At 50.1% G+C, this 15571-nt stretch overlaps 1 protein-coding gene across 1 annotated transcript; it reads right to left on the bottom strand.

Moving 5' to 3' along the window:
• Window positions 1-2112: 2112 nt before the first annotated feature.
• LOC125544324 (WRKY transcription factor 71-like) lies at window positions 2113-4855 on the bottom strand. The gene is made up of 3 exons (XM_048707963.1): window positions 4228-4855; window positions 3140-3304; window positions 2113-2997 (listed from the first exon to the last, which is right to left on the bottom strand). The coding sequence occupies exons 1-3, from the start codon at window positions 4623-4625 to the stop codon at window positions 2463-2465; spliced, it is 1098 nt and encodes a 365-aa protein (XP_048563920.1). The 5' UTR covers window positions 4626-4855; the 3' UTR covers window positions 2113-2462.
• Window positions 4856-15571: the final 10716 nt, after the last annotated feature.

Genomic DNA, 15571 nt, shown 5'->3' with positions numbered 1-15571 from the left:
CTGCTGGACCATGTCTAAACATATTATAATACTACCCAAAAAAAAGCATTCATCAAACCCCAAAAGGGCAAAAGTAATACTACCATGAATTATGCATATACTGTTAGTTTCTCTTGCCTTCACAACACCAGTTCATCGATCAACAAGTCCGGAATGGAAAACGTAGGAAGTTAACAAAGCTTAATCAGTGACACTTATTTTGAGACGGAGAAAGTATTAGTTTGTCTTGGCCTCACAATACCAGTTCATCAATCAACGCGTCCGAAATGGAAGAGAAAGGAAGTTAACCAAGCTAGACAGATTCAAGAACAGTGCATATCACATGTATGATCTCATTGCTCCGAAGAGCGCTGCAATTGCACTCTCTCGTAGTACAAGAGGTACATACAAATGAATGAGGATATGGATGTAACTGGTCCACCATCTTCTTGATTGACTGGCTGGGAGTAAAACAAAGGCAGGGAGCGATCATGCCATGGCTTTGACGATTTCTTGCACTGTGTCGATATGCACACTGTGCAAGCATCTTAGCCCAGCCAATTAATTGGATGGCCACCAAAGTAGATTTCCTCTCGATGGACAACCTTTAATTAAACAAACATGAATTCTGTCACATGTGTATTAATGTTTCTTCCTAGCTAGACAAGTTTGCTAAAGCTAAAGGTACTGGTACTTCTATCCCAGTGGGTTAGAAAGAATCTGTGTGCTTGAGACTGTACTAATCGTCCTCAGCTAGCTAGAGTAGTAGAGTACAAAGAGCCATTTAAAGTGTATGTGTGTGTGTGTGTGTGTGTGTGGCTAGCTGAAATATTTGACTTTCTACAGCTACAGGGACCAAATTTTAAGCTACATACTAGCACATCAGAATCGACCATGCATCCAATTTGTTCCACACTTGCTGCTCAGATCAAACCTAGCTATATTTGACCAATTATTAGGAGTATATAGGATGGAGTATTTCAAATAAACATTTCCATAAATAAACCTAATACCACATACTATTGTGTTCATTGTTTAGTCATAATATTTAATATTATGAGGTTCATAATATTTAATATTATGAGGTAGCATTGGAAAGGGTGGAAAAGCTTAAAAAAGGATATCCGGACCATTCCACACAAATAGCGAAATGTCACATGTCATCATAGATCTAGCTAATTGACCTACTCTTTTGTCCATGGTAGATATATCGATGCAAGCAAAAATATCTGTTACTATATTTCATGCTACATGCATGACTGACCAGTGCACATTGCATGGAACCAAAATTTGGAAGGCGTCAATCATGCATGTCTTTTTTTTATGGGAAGACGTCAATCATCTAACCGACGAAATAGCAACTGATTAGTCAGTAGATAAATTGACTGCTTCGCAAAAACAAAGCAAAAAAAGATACATTCACTGTTGCTAGCTCTAAACCCCAACGTGGTGAGCACGACTGCACGTACGAGTCATGCATCACCGCACAGTTCAACAGTTGCACCCAAGCTTCGTCTAAACTCCAAATTTAACACCCAAATTAACCACGTTTGAATTAGCTAGGTTCACATCAATCGATATATCATATTAGATGGATCATCGATTTTTCTCCAGCTATTACATACGTAGTATGACTCAGGCAGACATGGACCGTAACGTGCATCGATCAGTGACTACATCCAAGTTTAATCTTGCACCAATCATATGTACATGTACAGAAACCACACAAGCAGGGTCTACAGTGCAGGTAGGTTCACATCACTATGGATGAGTAATGATATCTACACCAGCTCGCTAGCTAGCTAGGTAGCGCCTGGAGCGAGCGAGCGACCTGGTCAAGTGATCACTACCTGCAAGAAAGAAGCAAGCAGCAAAACGACCCTCACTGCTTTTTCCCTTAACAACTCTTTGTACCAACCACAGGAACAATCCCATCACGGGTTCATGACAAGTTAGCTAGCCAAGATCGTTGTACATATCGATCTTCTTCTTGCCACAATTGCCACCAACAGCAAATTAATGAAGCCTATCATGCATGATCGGTTGCCATGTATGCAAGAAACCTTAATACCATACCAAACATGCAAATGGATATGCGCATTCTTAGTACTGTTGCATTAATGGAGCCAGGGGAAACACAAGGAGCATAAAATTATCATACATATAGCTCATGCATGCATGGCCAGTACCGGCGACAGAGTGCAATATATGCATGAGATGGGGAATTAGGTACTTTCATGTACAAGAACTGCTAGTACACTGACTACTACGAGAGCTAGATAGCTAGCGAGCTAGATCCATCGAAATGATACGAGGCCCAGAAAAAACTCATTCTGTACCATCTCGCAGCACCGGATCGATCGAGGAAGGAAACAAATCAAGAAGTGAAGGCAATCAAGGAAAAACAAGATCGATTGGGGGATGTTAATAAGGCAGCAAGAACCAACCAAATCTCTTAATTATCTCTAGCTATAGCTAGCTAACTAATGAAGCTTCCCATACGGTGATGAGGGCTGGTTGTTGTTGTTGCCGCCGGCGCCGTGGATGAAGGACGGCAGCATGTCCTGCAGGAGCCCGAAGTCCGGCGCCATGAAGTGCTGCATCTGGAGCGACGGAGGAGACGAGGCGGTGGGGCTCGCCACGCTGCTGATTGAGCCGGCCAGACCCTGGGTCGACGCTTGGTGGCCCGCACCGGAGCCGATCATCGGCGGCGTCATGCTGTGGTGGGCGCGCGGCTGCAGGAGGCCGCCCAGCACGTCGACGCCGCTGCTCCGGCCGAACGGCGATCCGGCGCGGCCGCCCATGCCCATCTGCGGCATCATGCCGAGGTGGCCGTGGTGCTGGTGATGCAGGTGCGCGGCCTGCGCGGCGAGGAGGTGGGTGCTGCCGCGGAGCGCGGAGGGGATGGGGTGCGTGTGCTTGCCCTCGTACGTGGTGATCACCACAGCCGGGTCCTGGAACGACCGCTCCACCCTCTTCTTCACCACACACTTCTGCGTCGTGCACCGGTAGTAGCTCCTGCACACACCCGTCACCATTATCAGCACAAGCACATACATAACCATTCTTCGTCCCTACATACAGTATATACCAAAATCGCCCATGCACATGCGGTGCAACTGCCTATGTATGTATAGTACGTACATACGTCGATACGTACCTGGGATATGGGCTGTTCTTGACGGCCTTCTGGCCGTACTTGCGCCAGCGGTAGCCGTCCTCGAGGTGGTCGACCTCGCTCTTGGTCATGAAGGCGAACCGCGGCTGCCGCGGCCGCTTCTCGCCCTTGGCCGCCTTGCCGCCCTTGGCCGCCGCCGCCGCAGACCTGAAAAGATTTCGATTACGCGTCGGTGAGATGAGATATCAGCAGCCGAAAGCGGCGGAATCGTATACCATTTGGCTGTCTCGATACCTTAGCTATCTACTCCTAATCCTAGTGGTGGATAGAGATTTCGTTCATACTACGATCGATCGACCGACTGCGATATGTATGGCCTCCCGGCCGGGATCCCGTTCAAACATGCATGGTTGTTGGCGTGGTCTATGTATGAGCGCACATGGTTTTTTAGGAGGTTCACATTGTGCCCGGCCTTTTTGCTGCCCCTTTTCTGCTCTTTGGATTTTCTGGGAGATGCGTACATATGATAGGTTGCACCAAAGTAGAACCTGAGCAAATCCTAGATGGGAGAGGGTCTCTTAACTGGGCATGGTTTCATTCTAGAGATTATTGGGCATGATTTTGACAAGATGGGGCCATGGGCTAGAAGAAGAAAAATGAACAAAGCATAAATAAAAGTAGAAAAAATGCAAGAGGCAAATTTGTGATCAAGATTTTGGAGATGAAGCAAGTAATCAAGAGTTCATGACACGAAATCAGATTTTATGTTTTTATTTATATTTATTCTTGATTGTCAGGGTGAGGCTTGAGCGCTCGGTGTGAAACCCTAGCCGGGTTCACACCTTGGCCAGCCGGCCAAACTACCTTAAAAGGGGAATAAAGAACAAAAAAAGAACAGAAAGGCATGAATGAATGAATGGCTAGCAAGCAATTCAAGGAAGCGAAATCTAGCCGGCCCCAAATCTTGATCCAATATCATCACAGAAAAGAACTAGAGGCAGGTAACCAGATTAGGCAGTCAGAAGGACCAAGAACTCGCCAAAAGGGACGCCCCAAGATTTCAGATCAAGACACGGAAAATCACAGAGAGAGAGAGAGAGAGAGAGAGAAATTAATGCAGTCCAACTCACCCTTTCTTGCTCTTGTCACCCTCATCTCCCCCCTTGCCGTCCTCCCCGTCGCCGTCCTCCTTCTTGCACCTCCCAGCCGAGTCCCCCTCTCCGGCGCAGAGGCCTCCGCCGGCCTCGCTCGACGAGGACGACATGGACGACGTGGCGTTGGGCGTCCCCCCGCCGGCGCTGGGGGTGAGGGCGCCGCCGCTGGGCGTGGTGTCCACTACCAGCTCCCTCTTGACGACGTCCTCCGCGGCTGGCAGCTCCAGCGCCCTGCACAGCAGATCGTAGTCCATGGGCGTCTGCAGGTAGTCGGCGAGCCAGGAGGCCTGCTGCTCTTGCTGCTGCATCCCCGGCCCCGGCCGCTGCATGAAGAGCGACGCGAGCTCGTCGTGGAACTGGAACTCGCCCGACATAGGCGCTACGCTGTATTGCTTTGCTGCCTGTGGGAACTCGAACCGATTGTTCTTGGCGCTGTGGCTGGCTGTGGGCTTATGAAACGGGAGGGAGGGGGGGAGGGATCGAGAGGGAAGCAAGCATATGGGGGAGGTACTAGTAGTGGTGGTATGGTGGTGGAGGTGCAGTGATTAGTGAGGCAAGCCAAGGAAGGAGACAGCGAGAGGTGTGTGTGTGCAAGAGAGCGAGAGGGGGCGCAGCTCCTAGCTATATCTTGGGGATTCAGAGAGAGAGAGAGAGGGGGGGGGGGGGGGGTTGGGTGGGGGGATTTTTTTTTTCCATTGGCTTTTTGGCTAGCTTTTCTGAAAGAAACAACCGCTAATTGATTGGGCCCAAAAGAGAAGAGATAGATGAGATAGATGTCCATTCCTTGGCCTCTTCCCCACTCCTTTGGTTTCTTCCTCTCGGTTTTAACCGCAGGATACTCCATGCTTAGACTTCAGAGTCCAGACCTAGCTAGCTAGTAGTATAATTCTAATACTACTGCTAGAGTATAGTAATGGCACCGTAATTTGTAATGTAATGGTGGGGGTGGGAACGGTCCACGGTCACGGGGTGAGTCAGCGGCGTGCACCGGCGGTAGCCGGTCACATGCAGGGGTCAAAGCGCGGCGCCGCGGTCAATCGTTCAGACGGATGGGGCATGACACGTGTACGTCGCCCTTTGACCGGGCCCTACCCTACCCACCCACGCCAGCGTGACGCTACGTGATCTCTGCTCTGCTCCGCGCCCTCCGATCCCGATCTCGATCTCGAGAGCGAGCTGACGGCCGCTGATGCTGGCGGTGGCATTGCATCATGGCATACGATGAGAATGAGACCAAGGGAATAACATGTGCGGGGTCAAGCTGGCAGCGGCAGGTGGGGCCGTTTCCGTTCGGAGACGGTGCATGACTCTGCACGTCGGGGCAGGCCAGGCATCGGGAACTGCTTTGGATCATCGATCGCCATTTCCGTTTCCCTGCAAGAGAGGCGCATATGGAGGGCATCCAATCATAAAAAGGGATCCACGGTGACCGGGGACCTATGCCTTAAGTGAGACCGTTTCTGTTTGGCCTCTCGCTCGACTCCTGTTGCGTCCAGCAGCAATATTTAGAGCGCCCGGCCACAATCATGACAAGTGCATGCTACGCATGCCATCCGGTTGTCTATTTCCGCGCCGTTCGAGTTTGCTGTTTCAGGGCATGATTCATTTTCGTGTGCATCAACTTTCAGAGTCTGCATATATCTTCTTCAAGTGTTCGATCGGAGCGATGCAAATATGGTCACGGTTTGTGCTTCAGTGGTAGCGTCGGGGCCCCTCCATAAAGCGTGTGAATCCGAACAGAAAACGCCGCACGTCGTCATAGGATAATATCCCCTGCCCTGCCCTGTCCAGCTCGTGCACCGGTTTTTTGCGTATGCCGTGGCGGTGCGCCTGACCTGACCTGAGACCAGGGTACGCGGCGCGGCGCCAGCTCTGCGTCCCGACGTCCCATGTGAAAAGCGAGCATGGCCTCCACGTCGTCCACGCTTATACCACACGCTACCGCCGGCGACACCGTGTCTCGTGGCTAAAAAACCGTGCGGGGGCGGGCGGCGTCTGAAAGCGGCCGGTGCGCGTGGGCGGGGTGTGAACCGACTCTCGGGAGCCCGATCGATGGCGCGGGCGCGGACCGGGGTACTCGTGCAGGCACTGTGAGCGCGGCAGCACATGCCGATTTGGATCTGACACGATCGTCAGCCAGCACGGCGGTGTGGCGGTACGGTACGGCGGCCTCGCGCGCGGCCGGCGCGGTGCGGTGCGGGCGCATTTAAGGCGCTGGAGGGTGGTGGCAGCGACAGGTGAGGTAGCTTGGTGGGTGCGCGCACCTGCTTTTTGTTTCGGTCCAGCCGGGGACTGTGACGCCCTGCCGCTGGTCGGTCTCTGGTCGGGCTCCAACCTCTCTCTACGTACTACTACCACAGTTTTTGCCACATGACACGTTTTCGGATTTTTTATAATCAAGAAGATGATGCACTTGCAGGACTGTTAAGATCTCCGTGCCGTACTACGGACAGCTCATTAGCGTCATTCATAGATTTGGTTTGAGTTCGTATTGTGTGTTAAGCACAGCAAGTTGGCCGTCAAGACGACACCCCGGTGCTTCGATCTGGTTAAGCAAACCGTGTGGTCCACAAATTTCAGTCCTAGTTTAGTCGGCTCGATTCGCATCTGACTAGATCTGATCTTTTTCGCAAAAAAATTACCCAAATGCTATCGTGCTGACGTTCCTTGGAAATGTTTTTTCGGTGGACTCCGTTGACCATCGGATCAAGCCGCATGGATCACGACACTTGGTTAGTCACCACATCAGCTTGTGGAACTGTTCGCTTTCTATAACAAGCCCGCGTGAACGTCCTTTACATCACCCACCTCCACCATTTCCCATTTCATTCCACCTCAGCCGTCGTTCTCCTCCGTAATTTCTTGCCTCTCTCCTTCACTAGTGGCATGAACCGAGGGCCGCACACTTGCGATGCGCGATTCTCACTAAGGAGCAGGGCTTGGAGATGGAGAAGGCGATGTCGGAATCGGGGCTCCGGGGACCCAAAGGTTCGAACTCTGGGATGCACTCGTTCCTACCGCCCCATCCTTTCCTACGGCTAACCACGGGGAGGCTACAGCGAGAGCGAGCTAGCGGGAGCGAGCCGATGACACAACATTTACCCATGTTTGGGCCACCTTGCGGTGTAAAAACCTACTCCTGTTTGGTTTGGAATTGCACTGGTCAGAGAGAATGTGAGTACAAGGTAGATGATCCAGTGGTCGACCTCCTCTCCAGCGGCACCCTGCCCTCCTTTTATATCTGCCTTGGTCCTCTTCCCCCGAAAACATAGGCGGGAAGGTTGCCAGACAACGGGAATTTGGAAGGGGGACAGGGCGCAGTCTATCTTGAGAAAAGGTGGTCTTCGTCTGCAAAGCCACCGTCCATGATGCGCTAGTGAGCTCGGTGATGACCTCCACCCTGCGCGCCCGTCATCTTGGTCTTCTTGAACTGATCGGGCAACCTTTGGGGATTGCTTTGGGAACCGACGGGCTGATCTCGCTCCCTTAGCATAGAAAAGGAAAATCTCCTCATCAGCGCCTGTTGGAACGGTCTCTGCCACCGTTCGTTCTTGCGCGCGTCACCCACATGAAGACACGGGACCGCGCGACCGAGCTGAATAGCCCTTGACTTGCTTGCCTTTGAGAAGGGGCCTCGGGAGGTAGCCTCTGGGGGGGGGGGGCTTGCAAGGCTCTTGGTGGAGCCACCTAGTCCGTCCGGGACGCCAGCCGAGGGAGGGCCTCGTGAGGCAAGGGCCTCACGAGGAGTCTTGCTCATGACGCTTGTTAGTGTGCCACTCGTTAGGCTCTTGACATGCGCCACGTCCTGGGCCAAAGGCAGACGGGCCTGGGTATCCCCGGTCCCACGGGCCCGACAGTAGCCCCCGGGCCCGCGATGCACAAGTCTCCGCCTGTTAGGGGGCAAAATAGCGCGGGCCCTAATCGCCTGCGAGCCAGGCGTGACGCATAGCGCCTGGTGGAGCGGGGCACTGAAGGAAATATGCCCTAGAGGCAATAATAAATTTGTTATTCACATTTCCTTATATCATGATAAATGTTTATTATTCATGCTAGAATTGTATTAACCGAAAACTTGATACATGTGTGAATATATAGACAAAACAAAGTGTCCCTAGTATGCCTCTACTAGACTAGCTCGTTAATCAAAGATGGTTAAGTTTCCTGACCATAGACATGTGTTTTCATTTGATGAACGGGATCACATCATTAGGATAATGATGTGATGGACAAGACCCATCCGTTAGCTTAGTAAAATGATCGTTAAGTTCTATTGCTATTGCTTTCTTCATGACTTATACATATTCCTTTGACTATGAGATTATGCAACTCCCGAATACCGGAGGAATGCCTTGTGTGCTATCAAACCTCACAACGTAACTTGATGATCATAAATATGCTCTACAGGAATCTCCGAAGGTGTTTATTGGGTTGGCATAGATCGAGATTAGGATTTGTCACTCCGAGTATCAGAGAGGTATCTCTGGGCCCTCTCGGTAATGCACATCATGATAAGCCTTGCAAGCAATGTGACTAATGAGTTAGTTATGGGATGATGCATTACGGAACGAGTAAAGAGACTTGCCAGTAACGAGATTGAACTAGGTATGAAGATACCGACGATCGAATCTCGGGCAAGTAATATACCGATGACAAAGGGAATGACGTATGTTGTCATTGCGGTTTGACCGATAAAAATCTTCGTAGCATATGTAGGAACCAATATGAGCATCCAGGTTTCGCTGTTAGTTATTTCCGTAGATATGTCTCGGTCATGTCTACATAGTTCTTGAACCCATAGGTTCCACACGCTTAACGTTCGGTGACGATTTGTATTATGAGCTATGTTGGGGAACGTAGTAATTCAAAAAAAATTCCTACGACCACACAAGATCTAACTAGGAGATGCATAGCAACGAGAGGGGAGAGTGTGTCCACGTACCTTCATAGACCGAAAGCGGAAGTGTTTAATAACACGGTTGATGTAGTCGAACATTTTCACGATCCAACCAATCCAAGTACCAAACGTACGGCACCTTCGTGTTCAGCACACGTTCAGCACGATGACGTCCCTCGAACTCTTGATCTAGTTGAGGATGAGGGAGAGTTCCGTCAGCATGACGGCGTGGCGACGGTGATGATGAAGGTACCGGCGCAGGGCTTCACCTAAGCACTACGACAATATGACCGAGGTGTTGAACTATGGAGGGGGGCACCGCACACGGCTAAGATATTGTCTGTTGTGCCTTTGGGGTGCCCCCCGCCTCCGTATAAAAGGGGGGGGAGGAGGAGGTGGTCGGCCAAGGGGGGCATGCCATAGGGGGGAGTCCTACTTGGACTCCTAGTCCAAGTAGGATTCGACCCCCCCTCCTTCCTTCCACCGAAGAGGGAAATGGGAAGGGAGATAGAGGGAGAAGGAAAGAGGGGGGCCGCCCCCTTCCCCTAGTCCAATTCGGTTTGGGCAAGGGGGGGGGCTCTCCTCGCGAAGCCTTTCTCCTCTCCTCCAATATGGCCCAACAGGCCCAATACTTCCCTCGGGGGGTTCCGGTAACCCCTCGGTGTAAGGGCATATTTATCCCTAAGGTGTTTTGGTGATTGATGACAACGCATTTGCGGACTAATCGTGTGCCTTGAGTATCCCAGACATTTCATCGCCAGGCACAAGACGGTTGGGTGCCCCTCGAAGACTGTTGAAGACGGCGTCTTTTCTACGTTTCTTTTTGGTGGATTTGAGTCGTAGGAAAGCCGTACTATTAAGAGGGGGTCCGCGTTGGAAAGGTTTGGGTGGAATCATCACGTACACGTCTCCTTCTTGTCCCCTCCTTTCCCTTGGAGCATCCTCCGCTTTCTCGCCGCCTTATTTTTGGCTACTGCGTTGGCTCGCGGTAGTACTGCTCCCAAGTGAGCGGTAGTACCGTAGGCACCAGCGGTAGTACCGTGCTGCGGCGCGGTAGTACCGTAGGTGCCCACGGTAGTACCACTCCCCTGGAGCTGCACTACCGTTGCCCACCAGGCTAGTACCGCTCCCTCGCGGTAGTAGGGGCGGATGTAATTTTTTACATCCGCGCCTACCATGGTAGTACCGCTTTCGCTCCGCGGTAGTACCGTGCTATGTTGTCAGGCAGTAGTACCGCCCCTCTATAGTACTACCGTGTCGGGTTTTTGCTTCTTCCATTTCTTTGCGGAAGTAGGCACGGATGTTTCCTTCCCTCTGGCTAGGGGAGTCCTGCCTTGCGTAGTACCGCATGGGGGCGTGGTAGTACCGCGCTCGCGGAAGTACCGCCCTCAGCTCCTGTGTTTCAGATCTGACCTTGTTGTTGCTGGGGTTGCGGCAGTACCGCGGGCCTGTACGGTAGTACCACATGACCGTGCGGTAGTACCGCTTGGCAGCAAGCGGTAGTACCGCGCGGCCCTGCGGTAGTACCGCTGGCCTGGAGCGGTAGTACCGCTGGCCGCGGGCTGGTAGGTGGATAACGATTGGATCTTTGTCCCTCACTATATAAGGGGTCCCCTTCTTCCCTGTTGATTAATCTCTTCCAACCCTAAGCTCCATTGTTGATCTAAGCTCCATTTTCACCCGATCTCACTCCCTAGCCAATCAAACTTGTTGATTTGCTCGGGAGTGGTTGAGAAGGCCTCGATCCACACTTCCACCAAGAGAAATTTGATTCCCCCACTAATCCCTTGCGGATCTTGTTACTCTTGGGTGTTTGAGCATCCTAGACGGTTGAGGTCACCGCGGAGCCATAGTCCATTGTGGTGAAGCTTCATGGTGTCGTTGGGAGCCTCCAATTGAGTTGTGGAGATTGCCCCAACCTTGTTTGTAAAGGTTCGGTCGCCGCCTCCAAGGGCACCAATAGTGGAATCACGATATCTCGCATTGTGTGAGGGCGTGAGGAGAATACGGTGGCCCTAGTGGCTTCTTGAGGAGCATTGTGCCTCCACACCGCTCCAACGGAGACGTACTTCCTCTCAAAGGGAAGGAACTTCGGCAACACATCCTCGTCTCCACCGTCTCCACTCTTGGTTATCTCGTGCCTTTACTTGTGCAAGCTTATTTGTATCATATCACTTGCTTGCTTGTGTTCCTATACTTGTTGCATCATATAGGTTGCTCACCTAGTTGCATATCTAGACAACCTAATTTGATGCAAAGTTTAAATTGTTAAAGAAAAGCTAAAAATTGTTAGTTGCCTATTCACCCCCTCTCTAGTCAACCATATCGATCCTTTCAATTGGTATCAGAGCCCCGTCTCTTTATTAAGGACTTTACCGTCCGAAGAGTATTGTTGATACCGTAGACGGTGTGGAGGAACACTCCGGTGTGAATCCGATCTCGTCTACGGGCGATGGGGAAACCTCGGTCTCTCGTGAGGAGTTCAATGTGGCCTTGGAGACATTGAAAACCTCCATGACGACCGAGGTTGAAAGCATGTTTACTAAATTCCTTGAAGGGCTTAAACTATCCACCGCGCCGTTGAAAGTGGGTAATCCCACCGACAAGGTGACGGATGCTACCTCCGATAAGGGGGAAGCTAGTAGTGAAAAGGCTCCTTCTAGTGGTAAGAATGGCGCCGGTATCTTTGCTCATGTGGAACCACCACTTGTTTATGGTGGACCGGTTCCTTCCACTCATTTGAATCATGCCGCCCCCCTAAGATTGTGAAAAATGAGGACTTTGATTCTTGGGCTTACCGCTTTAAACGCCATTTAAATCATGTGAACACTAATCTTTAGAGAATCATTGAAGAAGGTTTCTATCTGCATGATCCAAGCAACTTCACTCCTCGAGAAGCCGCGGATAATCAATTCAATGAGAATGCTCTCTTCATCATTCAAGATGCAATTCCACCTGAAGACCTACCTCATCTTCGGCCCTTCGCCTTGGCCAAAGACGCATGGCTTTGTGCTGTCTCTCTCTATCGGGGAAGCGCAAGCATTCAACGCTCCAACCATGAAGTGGTGCAAGATGAGGCCGATGAGTTTGCAATGAAAGACGATGAAGAACCTCGTGAGCTTTATCGGAGAGTAACCAAACTCGCGGTCTCACTACGAGATCACAGGAGCAAGGACATGGATGACAATTGGATCAAGCGCAAATTCCTCAAGGCCATGATGCCCTACCACAAGGCCATGTCCTCCGTCATTCGTCAAAGACCGGACTTCCACACTTTGACCTCAAGCGACGGATAGCATTGATGAACATGAGGGAACTAATGTGGAGGCGAATGAGTTTGAGGCCTTTATGGGCAAACTTAAGGGTAAATCCAAGAAGCACTTTGTTTCTCTCTTGGAATAACTTGGTGAAGCCAATGACATGATCGAGGCTCACGAAGATACCATCACTAAGATGGAAGGGCATAGTCCTGACTATGCCGATGAGATTTCGGATATTTCCAATGCTCTTGAGGAAGAGCGTGGTCTTCGTTTGGCTCTTGAGGAGTCACACAACGTTGATCATGCTAAGTTAAAGAAAGACTATGATCATGTTCTCATTGTTTCTCATGTGCTAAACTCTAAGAAAGCCGAACTTGAGGCTGATCTTGCTAGACTCAAAGAGGAGTTTGATCTACTCGACAAGGCTCACAAGGCCTTGAAGGGTGCTCATGCTAGCCTCAAAGAGTCTCATGATCAACTTCAAGTAAAGCTAACCAAGGAAAAAGCCACTTTTCCTTGTATGATGTTAATCGATAATGCAAATGCTACTAACCCGTGTTGTGAGCATGTGCATCTCGTTAAGGAGAATGCTAAGCTAAAGGGGCAACTTGAGAGAGGTCTCGCGACTTGCATACAAGGCAAGAAGAACCTCAATGACCTCTTGATCAACCAAAAGGGAGTTGTGGTCAAGGAAGGGGTTGGGTACGTGCCCGAGTCTAAGAACAAGAAGAAGAACGACAAGACCAAACGACCTCCTCCTCTCATGCAAACCTTTGTGAAGGAGGGAGAGAGTGCTTCCAAGGAGAAGAAGAACAATGCGAAGGGTGGCGCTGTCAAAAAGGGCAATGCCATTCCTCTCATCAAAGCCGACGACTTTAATCCTTCTTATATGTTATGTCGTGCTAGTGATGGGCATGTCTTTGCCAAATTCGTTGGTTCTCCTCATGAATACATTGAATGGTCTATTTGGGTTCCAAAGACCCTTGTTACTAACCCATTACAAAATGGGTACCTAAAACCAAGCATTGATCTCTTGTAGGTGTTTGCTTCCGGTGGGGGATCATGGTTGCTTGATAGCGGAGCTACAAATCATATGACCAAAAGCAAGGACTTGGTGGTGGACGTGCACAAGATTCCATCTATGCCCACCAATGTCGAGTGGGGTGACGCCTCATCTTCTAAGGTATTGGGACTTGGCAAGGTGGTCATCTCTCATGATCTCACGATCGAGAAGGTCATCCTTGTTGAGTCCCTTGCATACAATTTACTTTCCGTTCGTCAACTTGCAATCATGGGCTTTGCCACTTTCTTTGATATCGATACCGTGGCCCTCTTGTGGAGCAAGACTCTTAAAGTAGCCTTCGTTGGGCATGTCGAGAATGGTCTATATGTGATTAACTTTTTGGAGCGACCCACTAAGACCGCGACATGCCTAATGGCTAAAGTTGATGTGGGATGGCTTTGGCATCGCCGTCTAGCCCATGTCAATATGAGATCTTTGCAAAGTCTTCTCAAGGGGGACCATGTCCGTGGACTAAAGAATGTTAGTTTTGCTAAAGATTGTGCTTGCAGTGCTTGTATCGAAGGAAAGCTACATGAGAAGGCTCACCCTCCCACGACTATCATTTACTCAAAGAGGCCTTTGGAGCTCCTTCACTTGGATCTCTTTGGGCCTCCATCCTTCGATAGTCTTGGGGGTAGGAAGTATTGCTTGGTTATTGTGGATGACTACTCAAGATACACTTGGGTGTATTTCTTCAAGAGGAAGAGCGAGACCCAACAAACCGTCATTGACTTTGCAAATGAAGCACAACGTCAACACAATGCAAAGATCTTGACAATAAGAAGTGACAACGGCACCGAGTTCAAGAACTACACCTTGGATGAGTTTCTTAGTGATGAGGGGATCAAGCATCAATATTCCGCACCTTACACCCCTCAACAAAACGGTGTTGCGGAGAGGAAGAACCGGACGTTTATGGATGCGGCAAGGACCATGATGGCGGAGTTCAAGTCTCCGTACAACTTTTGGGCCGAAGCCATCAACACCACGTGTCATGCATCCAATCGGCTCTACCTCCACAAGGGCTTGAACAAGACTCCATATGAGATACTCACCGGTAACAAGCCCAACCTCAAGTACTTTCGGGTGTTCGGGTGTAAGTGTTTCATTCTCAAGAAAGGTGTTCGGTTGTCTAAATTTGAGGCTAGAGCTTATGAGGGCATATTTGTTGGTTATGCTACAAACTCTCATGCTTATCGTGTCCTCAATAAATCCATGGGACTTATTGAGGAGACATGTAACGTGGAGTTTGATGAGAATAACAACTCCCAAGTGGAGCAAAAGTGGCACTTGTGATGTAGGTGATGAAATTCCTCCTCAAGCCATAAGAAGAACGGGTGTTGGCTTTATCCTACCCATTGAGGAACCCCTTGTGGCCAAAGGAGAAGGACAATGCTCCACTCAAGTGGAGCCATCACCAACCCAAGGTCCACACGCTTCCGAAGAACAACATGAAGGTCCTCATCCTCAAGAACATGACCAAGGGCAAGATCATGCTCAAGACGGTGTTGACACATAAAGTGATGCCCAAGGTCAAGTTCTCTCCTCCGAGCAAGTTCAAGAACAAGAACAAGCTCAAGACGACGCTCAAGATGATCAAGTGACCACTCCTCGTCTCACTCCCGAGGAGGAATTGGAGCGTCGTGTCGCCAAGGTTGCTTCCAAGCTCTCCACCAAGGATCATCTCATGACGAATGTGCTTGGAAGCTTAAGAAAGGGGGTAAGCACTCGTAGACAATTAGCAAACTATTGTGAGCATCACGTGTTTGTCTCTTGTGTCGAACCCCACAAGGTCTATGAGGCGCTTGAAGATCCGGATTGGCTCAATGCCATGCATGAAGAACTCAACAACTTCGAGCGCAACAAAGTGTGGAGATTGGTGCCAAGACCGACGGGGAACCACAATGTCATTGGAACCAAGTGGATATTTAAGAACAAGCAAGATGCCCATGTGATTATCATTCGCAACAAGGCTCGTTTGGTAGCACAAGGCTACTCCCAAGTCGAGGGTATCGACTACAGTGAAACCTTTGCTCCCGTTGCTCATCTTGAATCCATTCGCATGTTGATTGCATATGCTTCTCATCATAACTTTAAGTTACA

The sequence above is a fragment of the Triticum urartu genome, chromosome 3, assembly GCF_003073215.2.
Source record: "Triticum urartu cultivar G1812 chromosome 3, Tu2.1, whole genome shotgun sequence".
Classification (NCBI taxonomy): domain Eukaryota; kingdom Viridiplantae; phylum Streptophyta; class Magnoliopsida; order Poales; family Poaceae; genus Triticum; species Triticum urartu.
This window is presented reverse-complemented; position numbering and strand designations above follow the sequence as displayed.

Bases quoted from the DNA above. Each gene is read 5' to 3' on its own strand.
- LOC125544324 (XM_048707963.1), bottom strand. From the start codon at position 4,625: ATGTCGGGCGAGTTCCAGTTCCACGACGAGCTCGCGTCGCTCTTCATG. The intron at 3,305-4,227 runs GTGAGTTGGACT...AAATCTTTTCAG, and splicing joins GGTGACAAGAGCAAGAAAGG to GTCTGCGGCGGCGGCGGCCA. The intron at 2,998-3,139 runs GTACGTATCGAC...GGGTGTGTGCAG, and splicing joins AAGAACAGCCCATATCCCAG to GAGCTACTACCGGTGCACGA.